Source organism: Artemia sp. Qi Xiang Cuo, chromosome 5, assembly GCF_049724085.1.
Source record: "Artemia sp. Qi Xiang Cuo chromosome 5, ASM4972408v1, whole genome shotgun sequence".
In the NCBI taxonomy this organism is placed as follows: domain Eukaryota; kingdom Metazoa; phylum Arthropoda; class Branchiopoda; order Anostraca; family Artemiidae; genus Artemia; species Artemia sp. Qi Xiang Cuo.
In genome coordinates this window covers 66423782-66451006 of record NC_142798.1, presented here as the reverse complement: position 1 = coordinate 66451006, position 27225 = coordinate 66423782, and the positions used below count along the sequence as shown (strand labels likewise).

General features: G+C 34.4%; 1 protein-coding gene across 4 annotated transcripts in view; it reads left to right on the top strand.

The window, feature by feature from the left end:
• The first annotated feature begins 7881 nt into the window (after nt 1-7881).
• Nucleotides 7882-27225, top strand: part of chb (CLIP-associating protein) — a 224423-nt gene continuing 205079 nt past the window's right edge. For 2 of the 4 annotated variants that reach the window (XM_089089866.1, XM_089089869.1), the window contains exons 1-2: nt 7882-7989; nt 26263-26466. In XM_089089866.1, coding sequence (XP_088945992.1) covers nt 26284-26466 — 183 coding nt within the window. In that variant the 5' untranslated portion in view covers nt 7882-7989; nt 26263-26283. Of the gene's footprint in view, nt 7990-8110; nt 8133-10730; nt 10749-26262; nt 26467-27225 lie in introns of those variants that run through there. The other 2 variants (XM_089089867.1, XM_089089868.1) reach the window with 2 other exon arrangements.

Sequence of the window (27225 nt, the reverse complement as noted above, 5' to 3'; positions counted from 1 at the left end):
GGTAGAAATTCTATCAGGAAAAAATTGGGTTTTGGGTGATAACGTATCGTCTAATTCTTCTGAGCTTTCCGAGTATGAACTTTTTGTACTCCATGGCATTTTTATCCTCATTGGTATCAGGTACTTTCTTTTGGGAACTACTAGATTTTTAATAGTTAAGAATTCTTCGAAGTTTTCTTCATCGCTATCATTTTCAAAATAACCTTGTTCGAAATTAAAAGGTTTTAATTCTGCCAACCTTGACCGAGGTGGGTCATCTTCCGTGTCTGACGAATCGGTATTCATAGTTGCGTTACCCATCTTTCTGGAAATTTGGCTCCTTTTATTCGACTAACGTGTGCCTTATAGGTTCTTCCTTTATTGGGGTTTGCCATTTTAATGGTAAAACCGCTGTCATATTTTTGATTATTCTATACGGTCCCGAGTATTTATTGGAAAGTTTTTTTACCTTCAGTTTTCGCTTCATTTTTTAGGTAAACGCAATCTCTTATCTTGAAATCTATTTCCCCCTTAACTTTTAGTAGGTTTCTTCGCTCTTGATTTATTTTAGATTTTTACAATTCTTGCCTAACTATTTTATAAGTTATTCTCATTCTATTTATAAACTCCTGTTTGCAATCTTCTGTGTTATTGTAATATTGTCGGGATTCGATGAGATCTTCATAAGGTATTCTGAAGTCACGGTAAAATAATAAATAAAAAGGACTTTCTTTAGTTGCTTCCGAATAAGCAGTATTGATCATGTTGGTTAGATATGGTAAAAATTGATCCCAGTCATTCCTGTTATCTTTTGTGTAAATGCTTAAGACGTTCGAAAATATTTTATACCTATTTTCTATTTTACCATTGGCTTGTGGATGATAAGCCGATGTCACCAACTTCTCTACGTTAAAAAAAACTCATTAAATCTTTTGTTACTTTGGAAACAAAATTACTTCTGTTATTTATCACCCTATTGGGTATTCCAAATTTTTAAAATAATTTGGCCAACGCCTTGTTTGTGACGTACGCGCCTTGATTTTTTAATGCTTTAGCAAATGTAAATCTGGAAAATGGATCTATGACCAAAAGATTACAAGTATGACCTCTGTTAGAGACAGGTAAGCCTCCGCTGGCTCCATACAAGTCAAATGAAATAATATCGAATGGGAATCTGGCTGCTGGAACTCTTCCCATTGGAGGGTTAGGATAAGCTTGGGAGTTTTTTCTCAAGTTACATGATTCGCATCTATTTATAAAGTCATTGAGTTTGGTTAATGCCAACGAAACGAAAATATATTGTTTTAATTCATGATAGGTTTTGGTTATTCCTAAGTGTCCGGCTGTATCCAAATGAAAGAAGTCAAAAGCAGGTATTACTAAGTTTTTGGGTAATACAGGGATTATTGACGTTTGATTTTTATTTGTTTCACCTGTTATGATCCTGTATAGTATTTCTTCGTCTAGATCATAGTAAAAATTATCTATTTCTCTTCTAAGGGTTTCGAATTTATAGGGTAACTTTTCATCATTCACAAAATAGTTAATAATTGCTTGACAAATTTCATCCTTTTTCTGGTGTCTTTTTATATTTTCCAAATATAAGGAACAATAGTTATTCTCATTTTCTACTATTTTATCCTTAGATTAATTCTTCTTGTATTCACGTTTACTTTTAGTGTTGATTGCATTAATTTCTTCTTGCTCGGCCTTCGACGCGATATTTTCTGGGAATCTACTCAAGTGATCACAAGGGGCGTTTTGCTTGCCTTTTAAGTATTCGAATTTGTAGTCTTGGTCTTGGATTTTCAATATCCACCTAGCTAGAATTCCTGTGGGGTTTTTGAAAGTGCGCAAATATTGCAGGCTTTTATTGTCCGAACGTAGCTTAAAGTTTCGACCAAGTAAATAATGTCTAAACTTGTCCAAATGGTGGATTATAGATATTAGTTCTAAGTTTGTGGCAGAATAATTACTTTCATCTTTCTATAAGATCCTGCTTGAGTAGCATATAACACTTTCTTGATTCAGACCCTCTACAGGAATTATTTGATAAATAATTGCTCCAATACCCTTTGACGAGGCATCAGTTGTGACCACGAATTGTCCGTTTTCGAAATCAGGTAACGATAAAATTGGTTTAGAAGTGAGTGCCTTCTTGAGACGGTCTAAGGAAGTTTGAGCTTCCTAGGACCAGGGAATGTTTTGGGGATTCCCTTCGGTTAGTTCCGTTAGGGGTTTCGTGATTTGGGCATAATCACGTATAAATTTTCTAAAGTAACCAGTTAACCCTAGTATTCCTCTTAATTGTTTTACGGTTTGCGGGGGTCTAAGATTTTCCACACATTTTATCTTGTCAGGATCTGGGGATATCTGACCTTGCGTCACTACTACTCCTAAAAATTTGATTTTAGTTGTAATAGATTTACTTTTTCAGGCTGGCATTTTAAGTTGCCTTCTATGAATAACTCGAACACTTTAGCTAATGTTGCTAAATGTTCTTCTGCGTTTTCTCCTACGCATATCACATCATCTACGAAGTGAATGATTTTATTTAATCCTCTTAATAGGCGTAACAAGGGTCTAAATAACGCACTTGAACTTCTCTTAAGTTCAAATGGTACTCTTAAGTATTAGTAGGAACCGCATTCAGTTTTGGAAAACACAGTTTTATAGACATCGTTTTCCGCGATCTTTACTTGGTGATAGCCTTGCGTAAGATCTATGGAGGTGAAAATTTTGTTTTTACTTGAGATGGAATCGAGAATTTCATCTTTTTTGGTAAGGGAAATTTATCGCTAACCACTTGCTTATTAAGGGCTCTGTAGTCTACCACAAGTCTAAGGTCACCATTTTTCTTTGGGACTAACATCACAGGTGCCGAATACGGGCTTATACTGGGGCGTATAATATTGTTTCTTTCTAATTCGTGAATTTTATTTACTAACTAATTCTTATGCTTGTACGGGATACGGTTCGGCTGTTTTGCGACCGGTAAGCCTCTGGTTTGAACTGAGTGTTCATAAAATAGTATTAGTCCAATATCTTCTTCAGATGTAAAGAACACATTTTTAAATCCCACAATAACGCACATAATTTTTGCTTTAATTCCATGTCAGTAATGTGGTCTATGTTAAACTTACTTAAAAATTGTGACTTGGTTATGGGGTATCTGTCATTTGAGGTATTAACGCTATTAACTAGATTCCTTTTGGAATTTTTCCACTTTTCTAAATCAAGTTCTGAAATAACTTGTATTTGGACAAGCCAAGTTCCCTTTTTTAACTTAATTGTATCATTTTCATGGGTATTTGTTACCCAAATAAAACCTTCTCCTTTTTCATAGGATATGATCTGTTCTTGGTATAACAGATTCTCGGGAATTCCTTCAGACGGGGACGCAAACCATATTTCAGATTTATCATTTATTGGTACGATCATTTGCGAAATTTGAATTTTTTGCATTGTTTTGGAAGGGACTTTCATTTTTCGTACTGTAAACCCATAATATTTCTCTTCAACTTCATTTTCTATTACATTCAGACTGGTGTCTTGTTGGGTTAAGTCTTTCGCAATTAATGTTGGTTGCGCAGTAGTTGCGTTGAGGCTTATTACTTTTTTCCATAATTCCGATATTTTCATAATTTCATTAGACCTATATTGTTGCATATCACCTATTTTTGCATTTATAAACTCAATCCACTTGTCGTTCAAATTTACCCTCCTACGAGACGAGAAATGAGGTACAAAAGATTTTATTCTATTCACTGTTGCATCCTCTTCCTCCACTCGTCGGGGAGAAAAATTTGCTTGGTATATGAGTATATCATTCGCTACATCCAATAGCACTTTATTTGATTTTTAAAATTGGTGCCGATTATGGCTTCATATGGAAAATTTTTGCACATTATGAAATTGGTCGGGAAAATTCGATTATCTTTTTTCACGTCTAGGTGAACTGAACCTATTTCATCTTACTTTTGCCTTGTTACACTAGTTAAATTGGGAATATCAAAGTTCTTCCGTCGCTTAATATACGAGGGTAATTTATTGAATATAAGTTTATTATGTTAACTGTCACGCCGGAATCTACCAGTGCCTTAAAATAAATATTTGCCACGCCAAAATCATTGAATATGGTTAACATATTATTATTATTACTAAAAGACGGTACCATTATTGGATGGGACTTATAAGAAATTCTGGTTCCCTTGGTCCCTTTTACTCTTTTAGGGGGCCTGATTCGTTTCCCTGTGAATTTGGTATGTTGGTGCTTGCAATAGAGGTTCCGTAGACATCTCACTGGCCAACTTATTAAGATTTATCCGTCGAGGTTGCCATGTATTGTTACGCGGGTTCGGATTTCTTGCGCCGGTGACTCGCGGTATTTGTTCATTTCGTACCGACGGGAAATTTCCCGACGGAAAAATTTTTCCGCTATTGCTACCCGTACTCCTATTAAATCTACTATAATATACTGTCCTTGCACTGTACTGGTATATGTTTTGCCGAGTATTTTAGTTCGGGAACTGATAGTTATTTTGTCTGTTTGGGGGAGGGCTTGGCGTATAGAAGGGTTAGTAGGGGCTGCGGGGTAATCCTCTATAATTTTCTGACCCATGGGCATTTAAGTTTGTTCCCCCGAACAAACGGTTGGCATAATTTGGTGCTGTTGGGCCGTAATTGTTTCTAGAACGGAACTCCCTTCCTATTTGGCCGGGAAGATTGCAAGTAAAGTATCTTATTATTGTTGAATTGTTTCCATAATTTGTTGGTTTAGTAGGCTGAAAGCGTACAATACTTTGCCTAACAGATTGTTCTGGTCTACTTTTATTTGGTGTTTGGGAACAATTTCTTGAAAATAATGCAGGGGAAACTTCGCGTGACGGTTTTGTGGTTGATTCGCCTATGTTATGAATTGCTGATTTTTTATGTTGTAATGCTATTGCATCAATTTCTATTGCTCTTTCTATTTCTTGTATGGCTTGGTCTAGCGTTTCAATATTTTTAGCTATGAATAAGCGATACAGTTTAGGGTTAAGCCCTTGCTTGAAGGCATATAGAATAATTTTCTCACATCATTCCCCGGACCCTTTTCCAAATTTTGCTTCAATTGAAACTCTCACATTGTGCAGATATTCTCACACGTTTTGTGTTTGGTCAAAGCTTACTCTCCCGTGTTTTAATTTATTTATTGAAATCGCTTCAATAGATCTGTCCCGGAACGCTGTTAGTAATTTGTCTATTGAATTTATTGGGAGATTGTTATCTTTCCCTATATCATTCTCGATTTGCTTTAGGAATGTTAAGGCTTGCCCTCTTAGTCTTAGGGGTAACATGCTTACAAGTGGCTTTAGCTCTGTTTTAGTTATCTCTACAAAGTGGGCCAATTGGATATTAAATTCATCTATATCTGATAATCCGTCATATTAAGGAAGAGATTTGGTTATTTTTGTTTTCGCTATTTATAGTTTGCTTAGTTCTTCTGACGTATTGGCAGTTCTTTTTTTTGAAATAGTTGATCTGTTGTGTAATTTTATAAAATTACAAGAATAATCAGTTGACACTTTTTACTTAGCTTACCAAGGGGGAAACTACTATTTATCTCCTATAGGAGATATTCTAAGGGGTTGTCCCTATTATTAGCTTAAGAGCTCTAGGCTTAGAAATGTGACACTTTTTCTTATATGTCCGTATCTCTCAATAGATTAAATTTTTGTTTCCTTTTCGTAGTATAACTAGTGCTATTGCTTACCTCCGAGTTTACAGTGACCGCGCCAAATCTAATGGGAGGGGGGGGGGGTTGCTTGGTCTATTAGGTTTAATAACTCACCCATTAGCTCATCAGTTTCTTACGGGGGGATTTATTGACGTATTCTAGTGGAGGGAATTATCTGTCATGTAAGACGGAGGAAAACTGACTGACTCTTGATATTACTGTTGAAAAACTTCTAATATAGAAGCATAACCACAATATCTAGAGTCAAACTCTTTACCAAGTTCCTTTAATGTTTCATGAAGATCAAATTCCTTAGGGAGCGATTTCTGGAGACACAGAACCAGTTACCAACTACAAATTGAGATACTGACATATATAGAAAAAAAACAATTAAGAATGTAATAGGTTTATTGTCATTTACATTGATATAGACAGTAGCGTACAATCGTAAGACAAGAATGGTAAAAAACTTCAAATTCTGGTCCTGACTCTCTGCTCTCTCATAATAATCTCTTAACTGAATGCTCTGAAAGAATAATAATGCCTGAATGAATCCCCGAAAATATATTTTCATTAAGATATATCACTGATTTAGCTTCTGAGCACTAAAAACTAATTCACGATTGGACCAACTTATTTTCGGGCACTCCTCATACCCTTATTATGCTTTAAAATATTCTTATTATGTTGCACAACAGTCCAATAGTTTTATAGCAATTTTCAATTATTCAAGTCTCACATTCCTAAAGAACTCACTACTTTGTATTAAACAATGTCCTGAAATCTTTCAAGCATGTTAGCAAATATTGAAATCCCTCTGACTTCCGATATCAAAGGAATGCACATCTTTTGTATTGCAAAATCAAATGGTACTTTTCGCTATTTTAAATACGTCTAACTCATTTGGGAATATTCAGATTTCTTTTGTTTTCTCGAACAAAGTAATGTGTGGCTTTTGTATAAGACAAAGTAATACATCTATTGTCGTTTGAAATTCATCAAGCTGGTATGCAAATATTAACGTCTCTTTTATTTGGTATTTTCAAGGGATGTCTAATGAGAATAAATTGCAGGTTTTTTCTCCTCGTTAAAAATTAGACAAAAGTTTGAAATAGAATTTAAACGATAGAAAATTTCGTGAAATATTCGGGGATAGTTCTATCAGCATAGCTGTTCCTTTCTTGTCAGAAATGAAGGGAAGTTTAACTTATCTTTGACTTATTTTTGGAAGGAAAAAAGTTTCTTTTATTTAAAGGGGAGAAGATTTATGTTATTTTGTTTTCCACTCACGGTACACCGTCTTACCCTACCTTGATAACCTTAATCCATTTGAGTGCTTTAACGTCCTTTGAACCTGTAGTGCTCATCATTTGATGACTCTCAGTTGAACCTCCACTGCTTCTTGTCTCACTCCTTGTCAAGTTGGTGCTTGAAGGACTGGATGGAAGGAGCGCTGACAGTGGAGTCCTTTAATTCATTTCACTGGTGAATTACTCTTCTTGAAAAACACATTTGATGATTCTTGATCTTAAGTTTAATTTAGGTAGCTTCTTTGATTGTCCTCTTGTGAGATGATGGCTGGTACTGTGGCTGCTTTTGAAGATGGTGGAGTCTTCCTTTTGAAGTTCATAAGTCAGCATCATATCACTACGCATGTGTCTGTAGACAAGGGTGGGTGGCTTGGGCTGCTTGATTCATTCCTCATATGAAGCCGACTTTAGGCTTTTCACACACTTTGTTGCTCGTCTCTGGACATTTTCGATGAGCCTAACATCTTGCCGGTAAAAAGGGCCAACCAGGCACATGCCAAAATCAAGATGACATGTTCCATTCTAATATTTTATTGTAAAAAAACGTAACTCCGGTTAACAGCAGAATCTGACCGCATACTTTTGTAGGTTATAATCTTTATTCCTTTTCTATTTCTATGGTTTCCCCAACAAAAGTCAATTCTTTATATTATGGCTTTTACGTATTCTGCTATTCAGTATACGAATTGGCATTTGGTAACAGTATTTAAACTTGTATTCTAAGTATACAAATATAAGCTTATGATTTTAGCATTAAATTTAGATTTGCTCAAAAGTGCATGAAGAATACTGTGTAACTTTTAAAAACAAACATACAATATAACCAAATATTTACTTTTGTTCGAACTTTTAAATATAGTATACCTGTTTATTTTGAAAACCACTCCAATAATAGGCAATATAAGCTTAGGCTGGAATATTTGAAACATACAACATAATCATTTGTATTATATGTTATGTATAGATTTTACTTCTACTGAGGTGAGCCTATTTTGCCGTAGCATAATTGAATTTAATGTTCCTTCTAAAAAATTTTGACCTTGTATATAAGACTGCCAAGTCTTTTGGACAGTCATGCTGGGCTAGTTTGGTTGTCAGCTAGGCCTAGGCCACTTTTAAACTTGGTAAAATTCTACTTTAGCTGCTTTTGACTATCCTGGAAAAGGGTTTTGTTAGGAAAATGAAACTTTCAGGGGTGGGTCTACAGGCTAAAGTATGTCCCAGGAAGGTATTTTGAAGTACATACCTCCACTCCTTCTCTCTCAAGAGGGTCCTGAACTTTGATGACCTTTAAAAATATGTGTGTTTTAAAAGTGAAACCTTGTAAAATAGATCTTCTGCTTAAATAAAGTACATTTTTTTTTTTTTTTAGCTTCACAGCTTTGCTCAATCCTGATTTATAAGGTTTTAAAGATATGCAAATATATTTCCTAAATTTTGAAAAAAAAACATTTATCAGTAAAATTCTAATTTAGCTACTTTTAGCTATCTTGGAAAGGGGTTAGGTTAAGAAAATGAAACTTTCAGGGATAGGTCTAAAGTATAAAGTAGCCTATGGGTAAAGTTCTACAAAATCATAGGCTATTATTGAGTTAGGAATAAAGTGAATACATCATTTGATGCCTTTTTTATGCTGATTATGAATATAATAAGCATTTCTATCTGAAATGAATTTCAGCCTCCCCCCTCCCCTATATAGGCTATACCTAACCTAACCCTGAATTGGTATATATAGCAGGGAGGGCTGAAATTCATTTCCAATAGAAATGATTATTATATTTGTAATCAGCATAAAAAAGGCATTGAATGGTGTATTCACTTTTGTCCTAACTCAATAATATGATTTCATAGAACTTTACCAAAGTATGTCCTGGGAAGGTATTTTGAAGTACCTACCTCCACTCCTTCTGCCTATAGAGGGTCCTGAAATTTGCCTACATGACAGGTCTATACCTATTGAAATTTTGAAAAAACAATATTTCACCTTAATTTTTAGTTATCAGTTTCTTTTTCTCTCGGTTTAGTTCTGAAAATGCAATTCCTGTGATTTGAGTAGAATTTTAAGCTATATCAATGTATTTTTTTCAAAATTTAGGAAAGGTATTTGCATATCTTTAAAACCTTATAAATTGGGATTAAGCAAAGTTGTGAAGCTGAAAACAATTTTGTTGCACTTCATTTAAGCAGAAAATCTATTTTGCTAGGTTTTGCTTTTATAACACACAGATTTTTAAAGGTCAGGACCCTCTAGAGGGAGAAGGAGTGGAGGTAGGTACTTCAAAATACCTTCCTGGGACATCCTTTAGTCTGTAGACCCATCCCTGAAAGTTTCATTTTCCTAACCTAGCCCCTTTCCAAGATAGACAAATGCAGCTAAAGTAGAATTTTACCAACCTATTTCGCAAAGTTTCACTTTTATAACAAACAGATTTTTTAAGGTCATCAAAGGTAAGGACCCTCTAGAGAGAGAAGGAGTGGAGGTAGGGACTTCAAAATAGGTAACATTCTAGTTTAGCTACTTTTTGCTATCTTGGAAAGAGGTTAGTTTAGGAAAACTGAAACTTTCAGGGATGGATCTACAGACTAAAGTATGGCCTGAAAGGTATTTGTTTAGTACCTACCTCCATTCCTTCTCCCTCAAGAGGACAGTGACCTTTGATGACCTTTAAAATATTTGTGCTATGAAACTGAAACCTTGCAAAACAGATCTTCTGCTTAAAGGAACTACAAGAAAACTGGATAAAATTATAGTTTAGCTATTTTTTGCTATCTTGGAAAGGGGTAAGGTTAGAAAAAGTGAAGCTTCAGGGATAGATCTTCAGACTAAAGTAGGTCCTGGGAAGGTATTTTTAAGTACCTACCTCTATTGCTTCTCCCTCAAGAGGACAGTGACCTTTGATGACCTTCAAAAATCTTTCTGCTATGAAAGTGATTAACTAAAAAAAAACAAGTTTTTTAACTGAAAGTACAGAGAAACATTAAAACTTAAAACAAACAGAAATTATTCCATATATGAAAGGGGCTGTCCCCTCCTCAACGCCTTGCTCTTTACACTAAAGTTTTTTATTGTTTAAAAAATTAAAGTTGTAAGACAGAGTTAACACCACCGGAGTCTTGCAGGCGCGGCGCCACAGGCAGTGGCGGCAGCATTTGGTTGACTTCAAATTAATTTTACTGCAATTCTTTATTGTATCAACCGCAAAGTTGGAGCTTTTCCTTCTTGTGTGGTTTAGTATTTTGATTTTCCTGATTAGAAATCAAGCAGAGCTTGCACTATCCCCAATTTTTTGGGTATTTCCCCAAAAATCTATGTGTCACCCCAAAAAAAAATTTTGTTCCCCAAAAATCACGTAATCACGGTGCCACCCTAGCAATTTATCACCAGTGACTTTCCCTGCCCAAATATTACTTTGCATACCATAATTCTTCACTACTCTCTTGTCCATTAATTTTTGTCTCTTTTGTTACTTTGCATAAAAACCAGACAGATGTAATATGCAATTGCAAATATTGCAACATACACAGTTCTTCATATGTTGACAAAAAAGGTATTGTCTTTATGAAATGAGTTTAAATCATTTCAAATGCAGTTTCCTAATCACTAATTCTTACATCATTTGTAGTCAAGAATTTTATTTTCAAGTTGAATAGAATTATAGAATGCATTCACTACTATACAGCTTCAGCCTTCAGTTGAATTTTGAGATTGACATCTGACAGATTGTTTCTACAGCTGAATTGTAAGTTTGCAGATTTTTTTTTTTTTTTGCTGTTTTTAGTAGATAAGATTTTCTTAATGTTTAATACTCAATTGTTGAAAGCCTGATAGAAAATACAATCTTCTTTCTGAAACATTTTTACCCCACCCTCCCCCCAAAAAAAAACCTTCTATTGAGACAAAAGTTAGCTATAGACTAAGCTATGTACAAGGTTGCCCCTTAAGGATCGAACTGGAAGTTACTCCAAAATTATGATTCATAAATAAATTGTAAATTATTGCCTATAGGAGGGGGGGATAGGGGCCTATCATTTTAAATGATAATACCTCATTTTTTTTATTGAAAGTAGGGATGCCAAAAAGATAATTATTTTTTTCATTTAAAGTAGAGATAGAAGAAAATGATATCAAATTCCCTAGGAAACCATTGAAATATTTTGATAGACCCAGGGCCCCCCATTAGGACTTGTTCCTTGTCTTGGGTATTTTGCGATTTCTCATAGACTACTGGCCTAATTTGGCTTTTGTGTTTGCTCCCTTTTAATTAGATTCTTTGGATCTCATTGAATGCCACAGTGATTCTATGACTCAGTTTTCAATAATTTGAGGTATATCTGAATAATTTTAACATTTTTGTTGTTGTCTTTGTACCCCTTTACTCATACCCTCAATTTTTTTTTTTCAAGGAATACTAGGCTGTTTAACGTTATTTTGCGTGTTTGTTTGAACCATGTTATGACCTAGTTAATTATTAAATAAATTATTTTTCTAATGAAAGCTGAGACGGTATCCTATCAAGGTGGTATCCAGAGAGGGAGGGTAGGGAGGTATTACATTTAAATGATAATATCTAAAAAAATTTTATTGAAAGCAGTAATCCCAAAAAGTTAATTTTTTTTAATTTAAAGCAGAGACAGCATCCTATCAAGGTGATATCCAGCGGGGGGGGGGAGGTAGTGAGCTATCATATTTAAATGATAATATCTATTTTTTTGAAAGCAGGGGTGCCAATAAGTTAATTATTTTTTTATTTAAAGCAGAGACGGTATCCTATCAAGATAGTATCCAGATGGGGAGGCATAGGGAGTTATTATATTTAAGTGATAGTACCTTGATTTTTTTTTATTGAAAGCAGGGTAGCCAAAAAGTTGAAAAGTTGACAAAAATTAACAAGATTTTTGTGAGTTATACTTGATACAGCACTTGCATGGTTTTTTTGTCCAAAGGGAAAGGGATATTTCCAACCTGTTTTTTTTCTTATTGATGAAACGGGTTTACTTTGAAAACATTCATTCATAAGTACCAGGCAGATTCACACTAAAACGAATTGGTGTAACAAAAGCAATATCAACATCCCCACCTAACGTTGTTCTTGAGTGACAATGGCGCCCTTGGTCCAGTGCCCAAGTTACATTAAAAGGCCAGGTCATAATAAAAGCTTTCATTTTGGGAGGTTCAAGGAGGAGTCTTTGACGGTCTTATGACCTCAGGGTACTAGATGTTGCAACGTTCTTACATATCTACAGTGGTCTAAAAAATTCAATCACCCCACAAATGATTTCCAAAAATATGCACAAATATAAGAAGTGTAACATTTGGAATATTATAACACTTTTTTCAAAGCTTTGAAGAAAAGCAAAAAAGGCTAAGTACCCCTAACTATGCTTGAAAGCTATTTTAAAAAGAAACTCTTTGGAGATTTCCATGGAAATGACCATGCAGAAGCTTTGAGCCTGGATGGGGATCAAAGAGGAGTCTTTGAGTATTTTGACCACAGGTGACTTATTGTTGCAACTTTCTTAAATTTGGTAATTTTTGTGAGCATTTGGAAATCAATGCTTAAACTCATTAACTGATTCTAAGGATCCTAAAATTTTGTTTGAATCAAAAGTGACGAACTAGGAGTAAAATCTCAACATCCTTCTGAAGCTACTTCAGTCTGTATATTATTTCATTTAATTACACTTAAAACGGATGAGCTTTTCATTTTTTACCTAAGAAAATAGCTGACACTTCATTTTTCTTCATACCAAATAAACTATTAAGGGTTTTTTGTTCCATTGTAATTGAAATATTTTCATGTGAAGTGTTCATCATGTGTTTTTCAATTTGTTAAATCTACTCCTTTTAGATGCAGTTTATAATTTGACTGATATTAGGTATTTATCAATTTATAATTTGGAATGAATCCCCAAAAGAAAAATGAATAATATCCAAAAGAGCAGCCAAAACCAGTAAAAAAGCAGCAGTTCAGCCTTAGCCTACATGACATATATTCTATAAAGAAGCCAAAAAAAACTTTAAAATGCATTTTTTTTTAAATTGTTATTAAAAACCAGTTTTTAATCCAAGAAGGCTTCTTAGAAGAATCCAAAAGAGCAAAAAAAAAAACAATCAATATCAAAGTTGCCCATTTCAACTGTTTTAAAGGTGACAAAACAGATATAGGCAAAGGGCATTATGAAAAAATTAAGCTTCTTAGTTCAAAGTTATATTCAAAATTTTTATCCAAATAACTGACAAATTTTGTGATATTTTATTTGAAGTTTTGTATGCAGTAATGCTTGATGAAAAAAACTATTAATTTTGATACTTATTTATGTTAAGAATACATAGCTAATAGATACTTCAACTACTTGTATTATGCAAGGGTTCTGAAATGCAATAGCCTTTTAGTTTCTACCACATTTCAGCTTCTCTTGATGAATAACGAAGAAGACCAGATTCAAGCCGGCGAATTGTGAATTTTTTGAACTCATGAATAGGTTCAAATCTGATTTAAGCTGTGATTTGAGAAAGACTGATGAAAACATTAATGTTTGTGGTCAACATTGATCGTGCTGGCGGCGCGCCGCAAATATCTTACCGGTGGCGCGGCGTGGCGTGCTGTTTTTGGCCCCGGCGCTGCTGGTCTTCCCTCATCAGTGCGGCGCCAGGGTCTACCTGAATGACAAAGGCCGGTTAATTAGAATAGATAGCTCTTTTGAAAGTACTAAAAAACTTCAGCGTAAAGAGCAAGGTACTGACTAGGGGGCAAACCCTCTCATATACGTAATAAGTTTTGTTTGTTTTAAGTTTTGATGTTGCTCCTTATTTTCAGTTGAAAAAAACTTGTTTTTTATTTCATTTCTGATTGTTTTTAAATAATGCTGGGAAATCTGGCATTTCCCATGGAAATGTTCCTTCCCCCAAGGAAAGATCCTCCCCTGTAACCCCTACTCCGACCCCAACCTCCTACTAGAAAAAAAATCCTCCTGAAAACACCTGTATGCTTCCCAATAACCAATACTATATGTAAACAATGGGCATAGTTTATAACTTGCAGCCCTTCCCCTGGAAACTCTGGGGGATTAAGTCATCCTCAAAGACATATTAATTAGATTTTCGACTATGCTGAACAAAATGACTATCTCAAAATTTTGATTTTGTGACTTTGGGAAAAAAATTTGCATGGGAGGGGACCAAGCTGCCCTCCAATCTTTTTGGTCACCTAAAAAGAGCACTAGAACTTATAATTTCCGTTTGAATGAGCCCTTTTACGAAGTTCTAGGATCACTGGGTCGAAAAACCCACCCCTGGGAAAAAAACAACAACAAATAAACATGCATCCATGATCTTTCTTCTGGCAAAAAATACAAAATTCCCCTTTTTTGTAGATAATAGCTTAAAATCTCTACAGTAGGGCTCTCTGATACGCTGAATCTGATGGTGTGATTTTCATTAAAGTTCTATGACTTCTAGGTGTTGTTTCCTCCTTTTTTCTATAATGAAGCAAATATTCTCTGCTGCCTAGGATTCGTTAGACAAAACTAAACTTGATGAAAGTTATCTATTTAAAATCAACATAAAAATCTGATTTTTATGTATCTATTGGTATCAAAAATTTCCGTTTTTAAGAGTTTCGGTTACTATTGAGCCAGGTCACTGCTTACTTGCAGTTTGTTACCACAAACTGTTTGAAACCTTCACTAACAGATCAACTCAAATAAAGGACAAAAAACTGTTTTCAGCTTCACAACTTTACTCAACCCCAATTTATGAGGTTTCAAAGATCTGCAAATACATTTCCTAAATTTAGAAACAAATTATCAATATGGCTTAAAAATGTTATTTTATCAAAATTTCAGTAGGCTTGAAATTTGCTCAAGCAAATTTCTAAGACTTGAAATCAGAAGAGGGTTAAAATGGAAGTGAGAGGGTGGAGAGGGTTAACAATCCCAGTCAATGTTTTTGCCCTGGATTCAGTACTGAAAGCTTCATTTTCCTAACCAAACCTCTTTTGAAGATAGCAAAAAGTCAGAATAGCCCAAAACAAAAAGCCTCTACAAAAGTCAGGATAGCTCAAGATTTGGCATAAGACCATACCCTACCATAAATCTTGAAACTAGGCCTACACTTCTGAGCATAGATCTAGATTAAGGGCTATTGACAAGAAAACATGTTAAGGAAACAATTCTTGGTACTTGTCAATTAGCTGGTACACACGCAAGAAGTCAATTTTGGTTAATGCTAATTAAATACAAAAAAATATGATGAAAATATAATAGTTCAGAAACAAATTAGGACTATATATTTGCACATTAGGGGGGTGGGGGTAAAGCATAGCATATATTAAATACGTAACTAGGTACCTTTCCCCCCCCCCCCCAAAAAAAAAAATAGTTTAAATATTTTAAGTGCAATGACAAACGAAACCACACTCTGCAATCCAATTTTCTACTGACTGATACCTGTTTGGCTAGTTTCCTATAGCATCTATCTTGTGTTTGTACCAGCTAATTGATAAGTACCCAATTCTCACATCATACTTTGCAAAATAATTGTATCTAGCATGTTTCACTTGCAACTTTGCAATAATTTACCCTCCCCCCCTTAGATATAAGTATATAGCCAAATTAAATATTTTCCACATATTCTCCCAATGTGCATCTCTTGTTTCAACCTGTGTACCCATAAATTAAATTAACTGTGATGAAACAAGAACCAGAAAAACAAGAGTGATGGGTGATGGAATGCATTGAAAATATATAATTCAAGCTATATATTTACACATTAGGGGGGGGGGTTGAGGGTAAAGCATACTAGGGCTGTATGCAAATTGTTTTAGCTACATATATACTGCATATTATGAAGTAAGAATTGTTTTCTCAAGATTTTTCCTTCTCAATAGTCCCTAATCTAGACCATACCCATTTCTGCTCTATGATAGCATATTTAAATCTTTACTATTGGTGATCTTGTGCAAAGATTATGCCCAACTGCAGCATCAATGAGATTTGAAGGCATTGCTCATTTTATTCTGTAAGAAAGAAATCTGATTAAAAAAAAGAAGTGATTTTCCACTCGGTGCTCTTTCTTAATATAGTAATCACTGCTATTGAAATACTGTCCCATCTGCCTGCATTTAGCCCTAGGCTGTATACAAAAGATGGTAATATTCTTATATATGCCTTCTTTGAAAGAAGACATTGGCAAAAAAAAACAACACTGCCTGAATAAGATGTGATGAGGCTTCAATGTATTTGGCTTTTCTTTCTTTTTTTTAGGTCACTGCATAGAAGTTGTCATATAAACTTTAGAAAGGTCTGAAGACCTTTCAATTGGAAATTGAAAGTTCTTATGCCCTTTCTAAGAGGACAGAAATTTTCAGGAATGTTAAAGAAAATCAAAACACTATATGCATGCAGTTTGTCAAAAGGGTGTAGTCAGCAATATTTCAGGAACAATTTGGGTATTAAGTTGAAACCTTCAGGGTATGTTGAATGAGGTGTTGAAATGGCCAAAAGATGCTGTGTGTATACTTCTAATACTAAAATTATTGTCATTACTACAGTACTTACACTAAAACTACTTGCAACTGTGACTACTTTTAACCACATCTGCTTGAAACTGCATTTACTTTAAACTTCAACTGCATGTACTTGCAACTGTGGCTGCAAACTGTTTGTGATTGCAAAACTTGCAACTACAACCAATTACAACTGTGACTACTTACAACTACAAATACTGGGGACTGCAATAGCTTGCAATTGTGACTACAGCTGCTAATGCCACTTCTACTGTTCAAAATATTGAACTAAATCAAGAGATTTTAAGTGCATCCATTTTGTTAAAATGGTAGAGTTGTAATATTTCAGGAATAGAATTGTATATTAAGGAGAAACTTACTGGGAAAGTTAGGGGGATACTAAACTAAGTCAAACAATATATGGAGACTTGAGTGTAATGTTGAAAAGTGCAATGTTCTACATTTTAAAAGAAATGCCATGATGGCAATATTCAATATTATCACATTCTGGTGAGAGACAACCAATTTCCAAGAGTACCTCAGATAGAGATTTAAGGGTTGTTGTGGATGAAGACCTCAAAGTCAACTACCACACCCAAGCTGCAGTAGCAGGGGCTAATAAGACTCTTGGCATCACCAAGCATACAATTACTAGTAGATCCCCAGCAATAGTGACTTAACTCTATAAAAGCCTGGTGAGACCTATATTGGAGTATGGAATTTGCATTGCCATGCTAATTAATAAAACAGACCAAATGGCTCTCAAATCTGTTCTGAGATGGGCAATTAAATGCATAAAAGGTCTCAAGGATAAAAAGTATGGATGTCAACTGCTGAGCCTGAAACTACCATCTCTGACATACCATTGAAACAGAGGCAATATGATAATGATCTATAAGTTGCTCTAGTCAGACAACAAAGATATGTTTGAACCTGCCCAGTCATCAAGTACCAGAGGTCATTCAGCAAAACTTTCTGCAAGCTTGCCAAGACAAGAAAAAGAAACAATTTCTTCTACAGTTGAATCACAAGTCTGTGGAACAGCCTAAGCATGTCAATGGTGGAATCTACAACAATCAATAGCTTCCACCAAATCTTGACAAGGACTGGGAGACAAAACCATGGCTCACTCAATGGGATGCAGCAGATGTCCCACAGCCCCATCATCACTAACTGGTGTACACTGGATTCGTCCATATAGCTAGTAAGTGTAATTTAAGGTAATGTGAGGTAAAACAACATTATCTGTATCCAGATTCTCAAACAGGCATCTGTGCAATATCCCAGGAACAGCTAAATTTGTTAAGTTCTAACTTTCAGGGTATGTTGATGGGGATTTTCAACTAAATCAAAAGAAACTATGCATGAAGGTTGTCAAAAAAACATCTGCAATATCTCAGGAATGCCTAAGGGTATTTAGTTTACTCTTTCAGGGGATGCTGAACTGAATAAAAAAAAAATTGAAAGAACTGAATCAAAATGGTCAAAAGAATATATCTGAAGTATCTCAGGAACAGCTAAACAAATTAAGTTGAGAAACTTTCAGGGCATGTTCAGGGAGAAGTTCAGTTAACATTTGTTTATACTTAAGGTTGTAACATGGGGTCAGAATGGTTTTAATCCTATAGAAGCCCAAAGATTATTCAATTTCAATCCTTTTATCTGAATAATACTTGATGTACCCATCCATCCAAAGTTTTATAGTACAACTATTGTTAAACTTTGTCCTAGATACAAATTAATTTAAGAAACTCCACAAAACAAGTTTTTCAAAGAAAAGTGAAGAGCTTCATTAAGCCAAGAATGAGCAGAAATAAAGTCAAACAATCTTCCAAGCATAAAACTACCACAAATCACTATCAATAAATAAATGCAAATCAAAACAAACAGAAATTACAATAAAAAGCTGAGTCAAAATAAAAACGATCAAAACTTAACATGAGTAGGGCTAATAACCCCAATGCCTTCTCAAGACCCGAACATAATTTGCGCTTTAATGAAAAACACAAAAAACAAATGACCATGGATTGTCAGTTTAATTGACATATACTGATATTTATTCCTTTAAGTTTTGATAATTTTTCTATATGAAAGTAAGAAGTGAAAACATTAAAAAAATATTTGTTTTAGTTTCTAGGGTGTTGTCTTGCCCCAAGGGCTGTGTGTGTGTGTGGGGGGGGGGGGGGGTTGCCATCCACAAAGACATAATTTTTAGACCTTTTAACTATGCACAACAAAATAGGTATCCAAATTTTCATTGGGTGTGTTTGGGGAAATGGTGGACGTTTGAGGGGAGTTAGTTGCCCTCCAATCTCTTGACCAACCATTTCAAAACTATTGACTATTTTGACTATTGGCCATTTCAAAATTTCTATCAGATGCATTTTGGGAAAATATGAAGTGAGGAGGGGGTATCCACCATCCAATCACTTTAAATCTTAAAAAGGGCACCAGAATCTCTCATTACCAATCCAAAGAGACCCCTTAAAAGTTTATACAATCATCTTTTCTATATAAACCTTATATGCCCCCAGGGCATAACTTACAACTTTTGCTCTGAGGGCTGTGGGGGGGGGGGGTCACCTTCAAAGACATAATTTCTAGACCTTTCAACTACATTGAACAAAATGGCTATTTCACAATTTTGATTGAATATTTTTAGGGAAATAATGGGTGTGAGAGGGGGGGTTAGCTGTTCATCAATCACTTTTGGCTAGTAAGAAGTGCACTAGTCCCCTCTACTTTCGATCGAATGAACTCTTTTTGAAGTTTCTACAACAACTCCTTTGATAAAAAGTGCCCTGATCTAAAACAAACCAAATAAATAAATAATACATTGTGTCCACATTGTTCTTTACTTAGGCAATGCAATAGCGCTGCCTATGAAACCTTATATGCCCCAAGGGTGTAACTTACAACCATTGCCCTGAGGGCTGTGGGGGAGGGGGGGGGGGTAATTTCTAATCAAATGAGCTCTTTTAGAAGTTTCTATGACAACAAATGGCCATCACAAAATTTCTATCAGATGCATTTTGGGAAAATATAAAGTGTGTGATTGGGGGGGGGGGTATCCACCCTCCAATCTTAATCTTAAAAAGGGAACTAGAACCTCTGATAACCAATCCAATGAGCCCCCTCCAAGGTTTATATAATCATCCTTTCTATAGTATTAATCAAAAAAACTTTTTGCACAAAATAAGTTTTTCAAAAAAAAGTAAAGAACTCCATTAAACCAAAAGTGAACAAAAATAGAATCAAATAATCTACCAAGCATACAGCTACCAGAAATCAATATCAATAAATAAAAGAAACCCAAAACAAACAGAAAAAAATAAGTCAAACACAAAACGAGTAGAAATTAATTTGAGTAGGGTTCTAAACCCTATGCTTTCTAAAAGCCAGAATATAATTTGTACTTTACTGAAAAAAATTCAAATATATCTACTGAAAAAAATGTGCATTGTCAGTTTAATATACATATGGCGATATTTATTCATTAAAATCTTAATTAATTTTTGATTTCTTAAAGCTATAAAAGTGAAAACATTTAAGAGAATGTTTTCAGTAAAGTACAAATTATATTCTGCCTTTTAGAAAGCATATGGTTTAGAACCCTACTCAGATTAATTTCTGCTTGTGTGCGGATGTGTTTGCGAAAATGGTGGGTGTGAGAGGGGGGTTAGCTGCCCTTCAATCACTTTTGACTATTAAAAAGGGCACTAGCCCTTTCAATTTCGAATCAAATGAACCTTTTTTGCTCTTCAATCACTTTCAACTATTAAAAAGAACACTAGCTCTTTCAATTTCCAATCAAATGAGCTTTTTTGAAGTTTCTATGACAAAAATTTCTATAAAAACCTAACGTGCCCCCAGTGTATAACTTACAACCCTTGCCCTGAGGGCTCTTAGGGGGTTATCATCCTCAAAGACCCAATTTCCAGAACTTTTAACTATGTTGAACAAAATGAATATCTCAAAATTTTGATTGCATGTGTTTTGGTAAATGGTGGGTGTGAGAGGGGGGTTAGTTGCTCTCCAATTACCCTCAACTGTTTAAAAGAGTACTAGCCGTTTCAATTTTCCATCGAGTGAACCCTTTTTGAAGTTTTATGACAATGCTTTCTATTAAAAACATTATATACCCCCATGGCATAACTTACAACCCTTGCCCCAAGAGCTATAGGGGGATTTTCATCATCAAAGACATAATTTCTGGACCTTTCAACTACGTTGAACAAAATGTCTATCTCAAAATTTTGATTGAATGTGTTTGGGCCAATGGTGAATGTGAGTTGGAGGTTAGTTGCCCTCCAATCATTTTTGACTATTAAAAAGGGCACTAGCTCTTTAATTATCAATTGAATGATCACTTTTTGAAGTTTCTACAACATGTCTTTCAATAAAAACCTTATATGCCCCCAGGGAATAACTTACAACCCTTACCCTGAGGGCTCTGGGGTGGGGGGGGGGGTAGTGGCTATCATCCTCAAAGACCTAACTTCCAGAACTTTCAACTGTGTTGAACAAAATGTATATCTCATAATTTTAATTGGATGTGTTTGGGAAATGGTGGGCGTGAGAGGGGGGTTAGTTGCCCTTCTATCACTTTTGACTATTAAAAAGGGCACTAGCCCTTTCAATTTCCAATCACATAAGCCCTTTTTGAAGTTTCTACAACATTGCTATCTATAAAAACCTTATATGCCCCCAGGGCATAACTTACAATCCTTGCCCTGAGGGCTCTGAGGGGTGTATCATCCTCAAAGACCTATTTTCCAAAACTTTTAACTATGTGGAACAAAATGGTTATCTAAAAATCTTGATTGGATGTGTTTGGGGAAAAGATGGGCTTGAGAGGGGGACTAGTATCCCTCCAATCACTTTCAACTATTAAAAGGGCATTAGCCCTTTGAATTTCCAATTGAATAAGCCCTTTTTCAAGTTTCTACAATAAAGCTTTCAATAAAAACCTTATATGCCCCCAGGGCATAACTTACAACCCTTGCCTTGAGTGCTGTGGGGGGAGTATCATCCTCAAAGAGATAATTTGTGGACCTATCAACTACTTGGACCAAAATGGCTATCTCAAAATTTTGATTGGATGTGTATTGATAAATTGTGGGCATGGAAGGGGTGTTAGTTGCCTTCCAGTCACTTTTGACTATTAAAAAGGGCACTAGCCATTTCAGTTTCCAATTGAATTAGCCCTTTTTGAAGTTTCTACAACAATGCTTTCTATAAAAACCTTAGAGGCCCTCAGGGAATAGCATACACCCCCCACCATAAGGTCTGTGGGGGGGGGTTGTCATCTTCACAGGCATAGTTTCCCGACTTTTCAACTGCATTGAGCAGAATAGCTAGCTCACAATTTTGATTGGAAGTGTTTATGGAAATGGTGGGTGTGAGAGGGGGTTAGTTGCCCTCCAATCACTTTCAACTATTAATGAGGGCACTAGCCCTTTGAATTTCTAATCGAATGAGCCCTTTTTAAAGTTTCTATCTGGAAATCAACTATACTGAACAAAATGGATATCTAAAAATTTTGGTTGGATGTGTTTGGGGAAATGGTGGGCATGGAAGGGGTGTTAATTGTCTTCCAATCACTTTCGACTATTAAAAAGGGCACTAGCCATTCCAATTTCCAATCCAATGAGCCATTTTCGAAGTTTCTATGACAACTCCTTTGACACAAAGTGCCCTGGCCAAAACAAGAAAATAAATAATACATTGTGCCAACATCATTCTTTACTTAGGCAGAACTATTGCACTGCCTATGATAAACCATATATGCCCCCTGGGCGTAACTTACAACTGTTGCCCTGAGGACTGTAGGGGGGAGGGGGTCATCCTCAAATACATGATTTCCAGATCTTTCAATTACGTTGCAAAATGGCTATCTCAAAATTTTGATTGGAAGTGTTTGGGGAAATTGTGGGTGTGGGAGGGGGGTTAAGTGCCCTCCAATCACTTTCAACTATGAAAAAAAGCACTAACTCTTTCAATTTCCAATCAAATGAGCCCTGTTTGAAGTTTCTGTTACAACTCCTTCAATACAAAGTGCCCTAGTCTAAAACCAAAAAAAAAAAAAATACATTGTGCCCACATTCCTCTTTAGTTTGGCAGTGGTATTGCCCTGCATATGATAACAAGCCAAGATGCTTCTTAAGAAGGAAAACTGAAAAAAGATTTACAGTTTTTCCTTTTATATTATCAAGCAATAAAAAAACTGTGTCTATCAAAAACAAACAGAAATTGATTGAAAAAACATTCCACTAAAGAAGTTTTTCATAGAAATGTAAAGAGACACAATAAACCAAAAATGAGCAAACGAAAAGTCCACTAGTTATTTGAATGTAAAACAAAAAGAATTCACTGTCAATAAATAAGTGAAACCCAAAAGAAACAGGAATTAAAATAAATAACCAAGTTGAACTCAAAGTAAACAGAAACTACTACTAACAGGAGTAGGGTTAAGCCCCCTGCCTATGCCTTCTAAAGACTAGAATTTCAACACTTTACAGAAAACAAAACAAGTTTTCCTTTTGTAATGTTAATTACCTTAATTACCTCAATTCGCACTTCGGAGTGATTAAGGTCCATACAGGATCTGTTGTGCTCCGGGTAAATCTATAAATCTAAAATTGCTGAAGCTTTCAGAATTGAATGTCAATATAAATTAATTGTCAATCTGCATTTCATTAGCTCTTCAGTAATCTTGGTTGCTATGTTGGTTTTCTTTCTTTTTTATTGTTGTTGATGTTATGACAAATAATAATACACAGCTCAAAATAAAACTGTTTTCAGTAAAGCACAAATGATATTGTGGTCTTTAGAAAGCATAGGGAGTACTAGCCCTACTCCTGTTTGTGGTTTATGACACTCCTGTATGTGGTACAAGACACTCCTGTGTCCTGTTTATGTCCTGGCTTGATTATTTATTGTAATTTCTGTTTGTTTTAGGTTTCATTTATTAATTGATTGATCATTCCTTCATTTATTGATCTTTTTTGTTTTTCACTTAAATTGCTATTTGACTTTATTTCGCCTTGTCTTAGATTTAATGTAGCTCTTTACTTTACTTTTGAAAATTATCTTTTGTAGAATATTTTTGGGATTAATAGTCATTAAAAAGTTGTACATTTATAGCCCTAAGTAATATTTTTGTCCATTGTTTTTCATTGCTTGGATTATCACATCCTTCAGTAAACAAGCATTTCATTCTTAACATACCTTAGTTTATAGCCAATGTGATGCCATTATTAAACAATGGGAACAGCTAGATAAATATTTTTTTAAATAGTTTAGAAATGTGGATGAAAAGGGAAGGAATCATAAAAATCTGACTGATAGAAACTTTCTGTATGTGAAAAACTAAGAATTTATTATTATAATATTTTTTTTTAGTTTTGTATATAGCCTAGAGCTCTTTGTAGCCACATTAGGAAGAGATTGCACAATTGCCATGGTAGCAACCATTATATTTAGATGTAGTACTGACTTGGGAATCAAATACTACTGCATTCTGTTATTTTAGTGTTTCCTTCTGAAGAAGGTATGGACATGAACACTATCAAAAACTTTTCCTTTTTTTTTGGTAATAGTCTTAAGCAAGGCCTCTTCCAATAATCATACAATTATTACTTCATAAGATTCAAAAAAATATATTGGACCCAATTTCAGAGATGATTTCTGTTTTATCAAATTTCATTCACCCTAACCTCTGGATATAGTCTCTAGACTATGTGCAAAAACTACTGTTTTATTTAAATTGTCATCATTTGGCCTTATGAACCAGTAGTTGATAAGAAGTGATCACAAACAAATAATATAAACCATCAAAATGAGCAGTTTCTGTAGATGGTTATACATCAGGAAAAGAGAGGGGGTTTTGGGACATAGTTAAACTGGAAGTAACTCATAAGGTCAGATTTTTAGACTTTTCTTGAATCTAATAAACTAAGAAATTTTATTATAATGTTTAGCTCAGAGGAGGCCATTCACAGGGCAATTACCATTTTTTTTATGACATTATTAAGAAGTGTTGATAAGAGACAAATAAAAAATTGTGAATTTCTTGTATAGCCTAGGGCTATTTCTGGGCTATTAAGGGAAAGATGGCTGGAACTCAATTGGAATGATCTGGATTAATATATTTAGAAAGATAATCAAATGATAAATTAAATTTATTTGCTATAAGATTTTGTCTTATAAAATAAATTTACCCAAAATTCTTGCTTCACAAACATCAGAGAAGCTCTATTTGGTACCAGTTGATTGGTGGTTCTTTTCTGAACTGAAGACTATAATAACAAAATTCTTATTTCTTTACATTCAGAAAATTGCTGTTTATTAGTTTTCCAGAGATGCCTCTAATTTATTTAAATCCCAGTTCCCCTCCCTTCTAATACTAAAAAATATCCTAAGCTAAGCTGTAACTTCAATTATTTTATTGGTCTGCATCCTTTTTGTGCTTATTTCTTTTATTGTGATTGTGCATTTTGATATCTGCTCATTTTGGGTTTTATTTATTTGTCAATAGTAATTTATGTTTGTTTTGAGTTGGAATTATTATATGTGATTTGAATACTTAATCAGCAATATTTTTTGCAGCAATTTTTCAATAATATTTTGTGGATAGGGAGGGGGATTATTGCTCGCATGAATTGATAAATGCAGAATTTTCTGTCTTCTATTGGGATCATGCTATCCTAACCCCAATCCCGTGGATACCCTTGAATATACACATCTTAGTCTACAATTTTATTAAAAGAATCTTCTTAAGTTATATTTTGTTGCGACAATTTGTATTCTTAAATAAAATTACATGAGATCATTTATTAAAAAAAAAAATAACGAGTTGTTTTGTCTTAGAAAAACAAAATGAAAAAATTAGACACCAATAATTAATAAACCAGAATTGCTCCTTAATTTTATCCAAATTAAGGTTTCTTTGACTGTGATATTTTAATTGATGTGTCTACATAGGCTGAGATTTTACAGCAGATCAGTGTAAAAAAAATATAAAAACATATTGAGTTAATAATCAATGGAACTATGTGTTTCTTTTAAATTTATTGTCCATGTTAAGGTTCTTTGGGCAATTCCACTTACCCTAAAAAAAAAAAAAAAAAAAAAAAAAAAAAAAAAGATGGAGAAAGTCAATGTTTGACCTGTTCTGCAGCTTCATAAATCAGGTTTTAAACATATTTGAAATTTCACAACGTGAACCAATGTGTGAAAACAAATTTTTGTTTAAGAAAAATAGTTATGAAGGAAAACCTATCACAAACAGGAATAGCAATGAAGCATATATGCAAACAAATTGAATTTAACTCACATAAAGGTGATGTTACTGTCCCCCAAACCTGAGTGTATTGAGTTCTCTCAAAATTGACCCTCTTGAACCTGCCCCTCCTCACTATTCATGTAAAATTCAGAAATATGTTATACAGATGCTATTTTGTCATTTTAATATCCCCCCAGGGCTATTAAAAGGAGAAGGGCAACCAGACCGGAGAGGACAAGCTGCCCCAGCGCTCGGGTGGGGGGGGGGGGCTGAATCTGTTTTATTTATCTTAGGATTGGGAGGGGGTTGTTCTGTAATTAATTTAGCCCTGGGTGCCACCAACCTTAGAAAGTCTTGCTCTTTCCAACAACCATGATTTTGCTAAAAATTCCCTTGTAACCTCATTTTTTTTATTATCAAATTCACTGAAATCTTCTGTTTAACTTGCCTCTTTCATTTCAGGACTACTGATGGTTTGATTGAATGAATATGTCTCAGATCGATTTGTTCAACACTTTAATAGGAACTACAGATGTTAAAAAGAAGATTAGTATTGGTAGTGATGTCATTAGTTATCTCCAAGACCCCAATAATGGCATAGAATGTGAAGATATAGGAAGTTTTATAGAGGGTATTATTCAATGGCTGATGAGCAGCAATTTTAAAGTTAGTCCAGTTTTTTTTTTTTTTTGATTTTTAATTTTCTGGAATAGAGAAATTGCAATATTTCTGTTGATAGTTGCAGTTTTACTCTTTTTTTTAATTTTTTTTTTATTTTAATTTAATTTTCTATTTTTTTAATTTTATTTTTTTTTCAAATTCAATCTGAAGGAGCCTGGCAGTATTTCATAAGTGATAGATTTGTTACATCTTGTTGAAATCTGAGTTGTGCGAAAAATTTTTTGCAGTAAGCCTAAGTAGGGTTAGTGGTTATGTTAGATGGTCTTTAAGCAGGGCTTTGGAGTTGGTTATAAGTTATTCCAACTCCAGAAGTTTTCAATATACCAATTCCATCTCTGACTCCGCCTCCTGAAACACATAATTGCTCTGACTCTTTCTCCAACTCTGAGCTACAATACTTTCCTTTTTGTAGGCCCCTTTTCTCCCCTTTTTGTAAGAAGTAGATAATTTTATCAATTTCTATTCTTGACATAATTTAATTATTTATCAATAATTTAATAAATAATAGCTAATATTTATCTTATAAATTTTATATTCTGTATTGTCAGAATTGCTGTAAAATGCAGGAGAGATATCTTTGTCACTCTATTAATCATTTTTATATCTTTCTGCATTTTATATGTAATTAATTAAAAAAAAAACTTTTTCCACAAAATAAGTTTTTCAAAGGAAAGTAAAGAATCCCATTAAACCAAAAATGAGCAAAAATCAAATCAAATAATCTACCAAGCGTGGAGCTAAAAT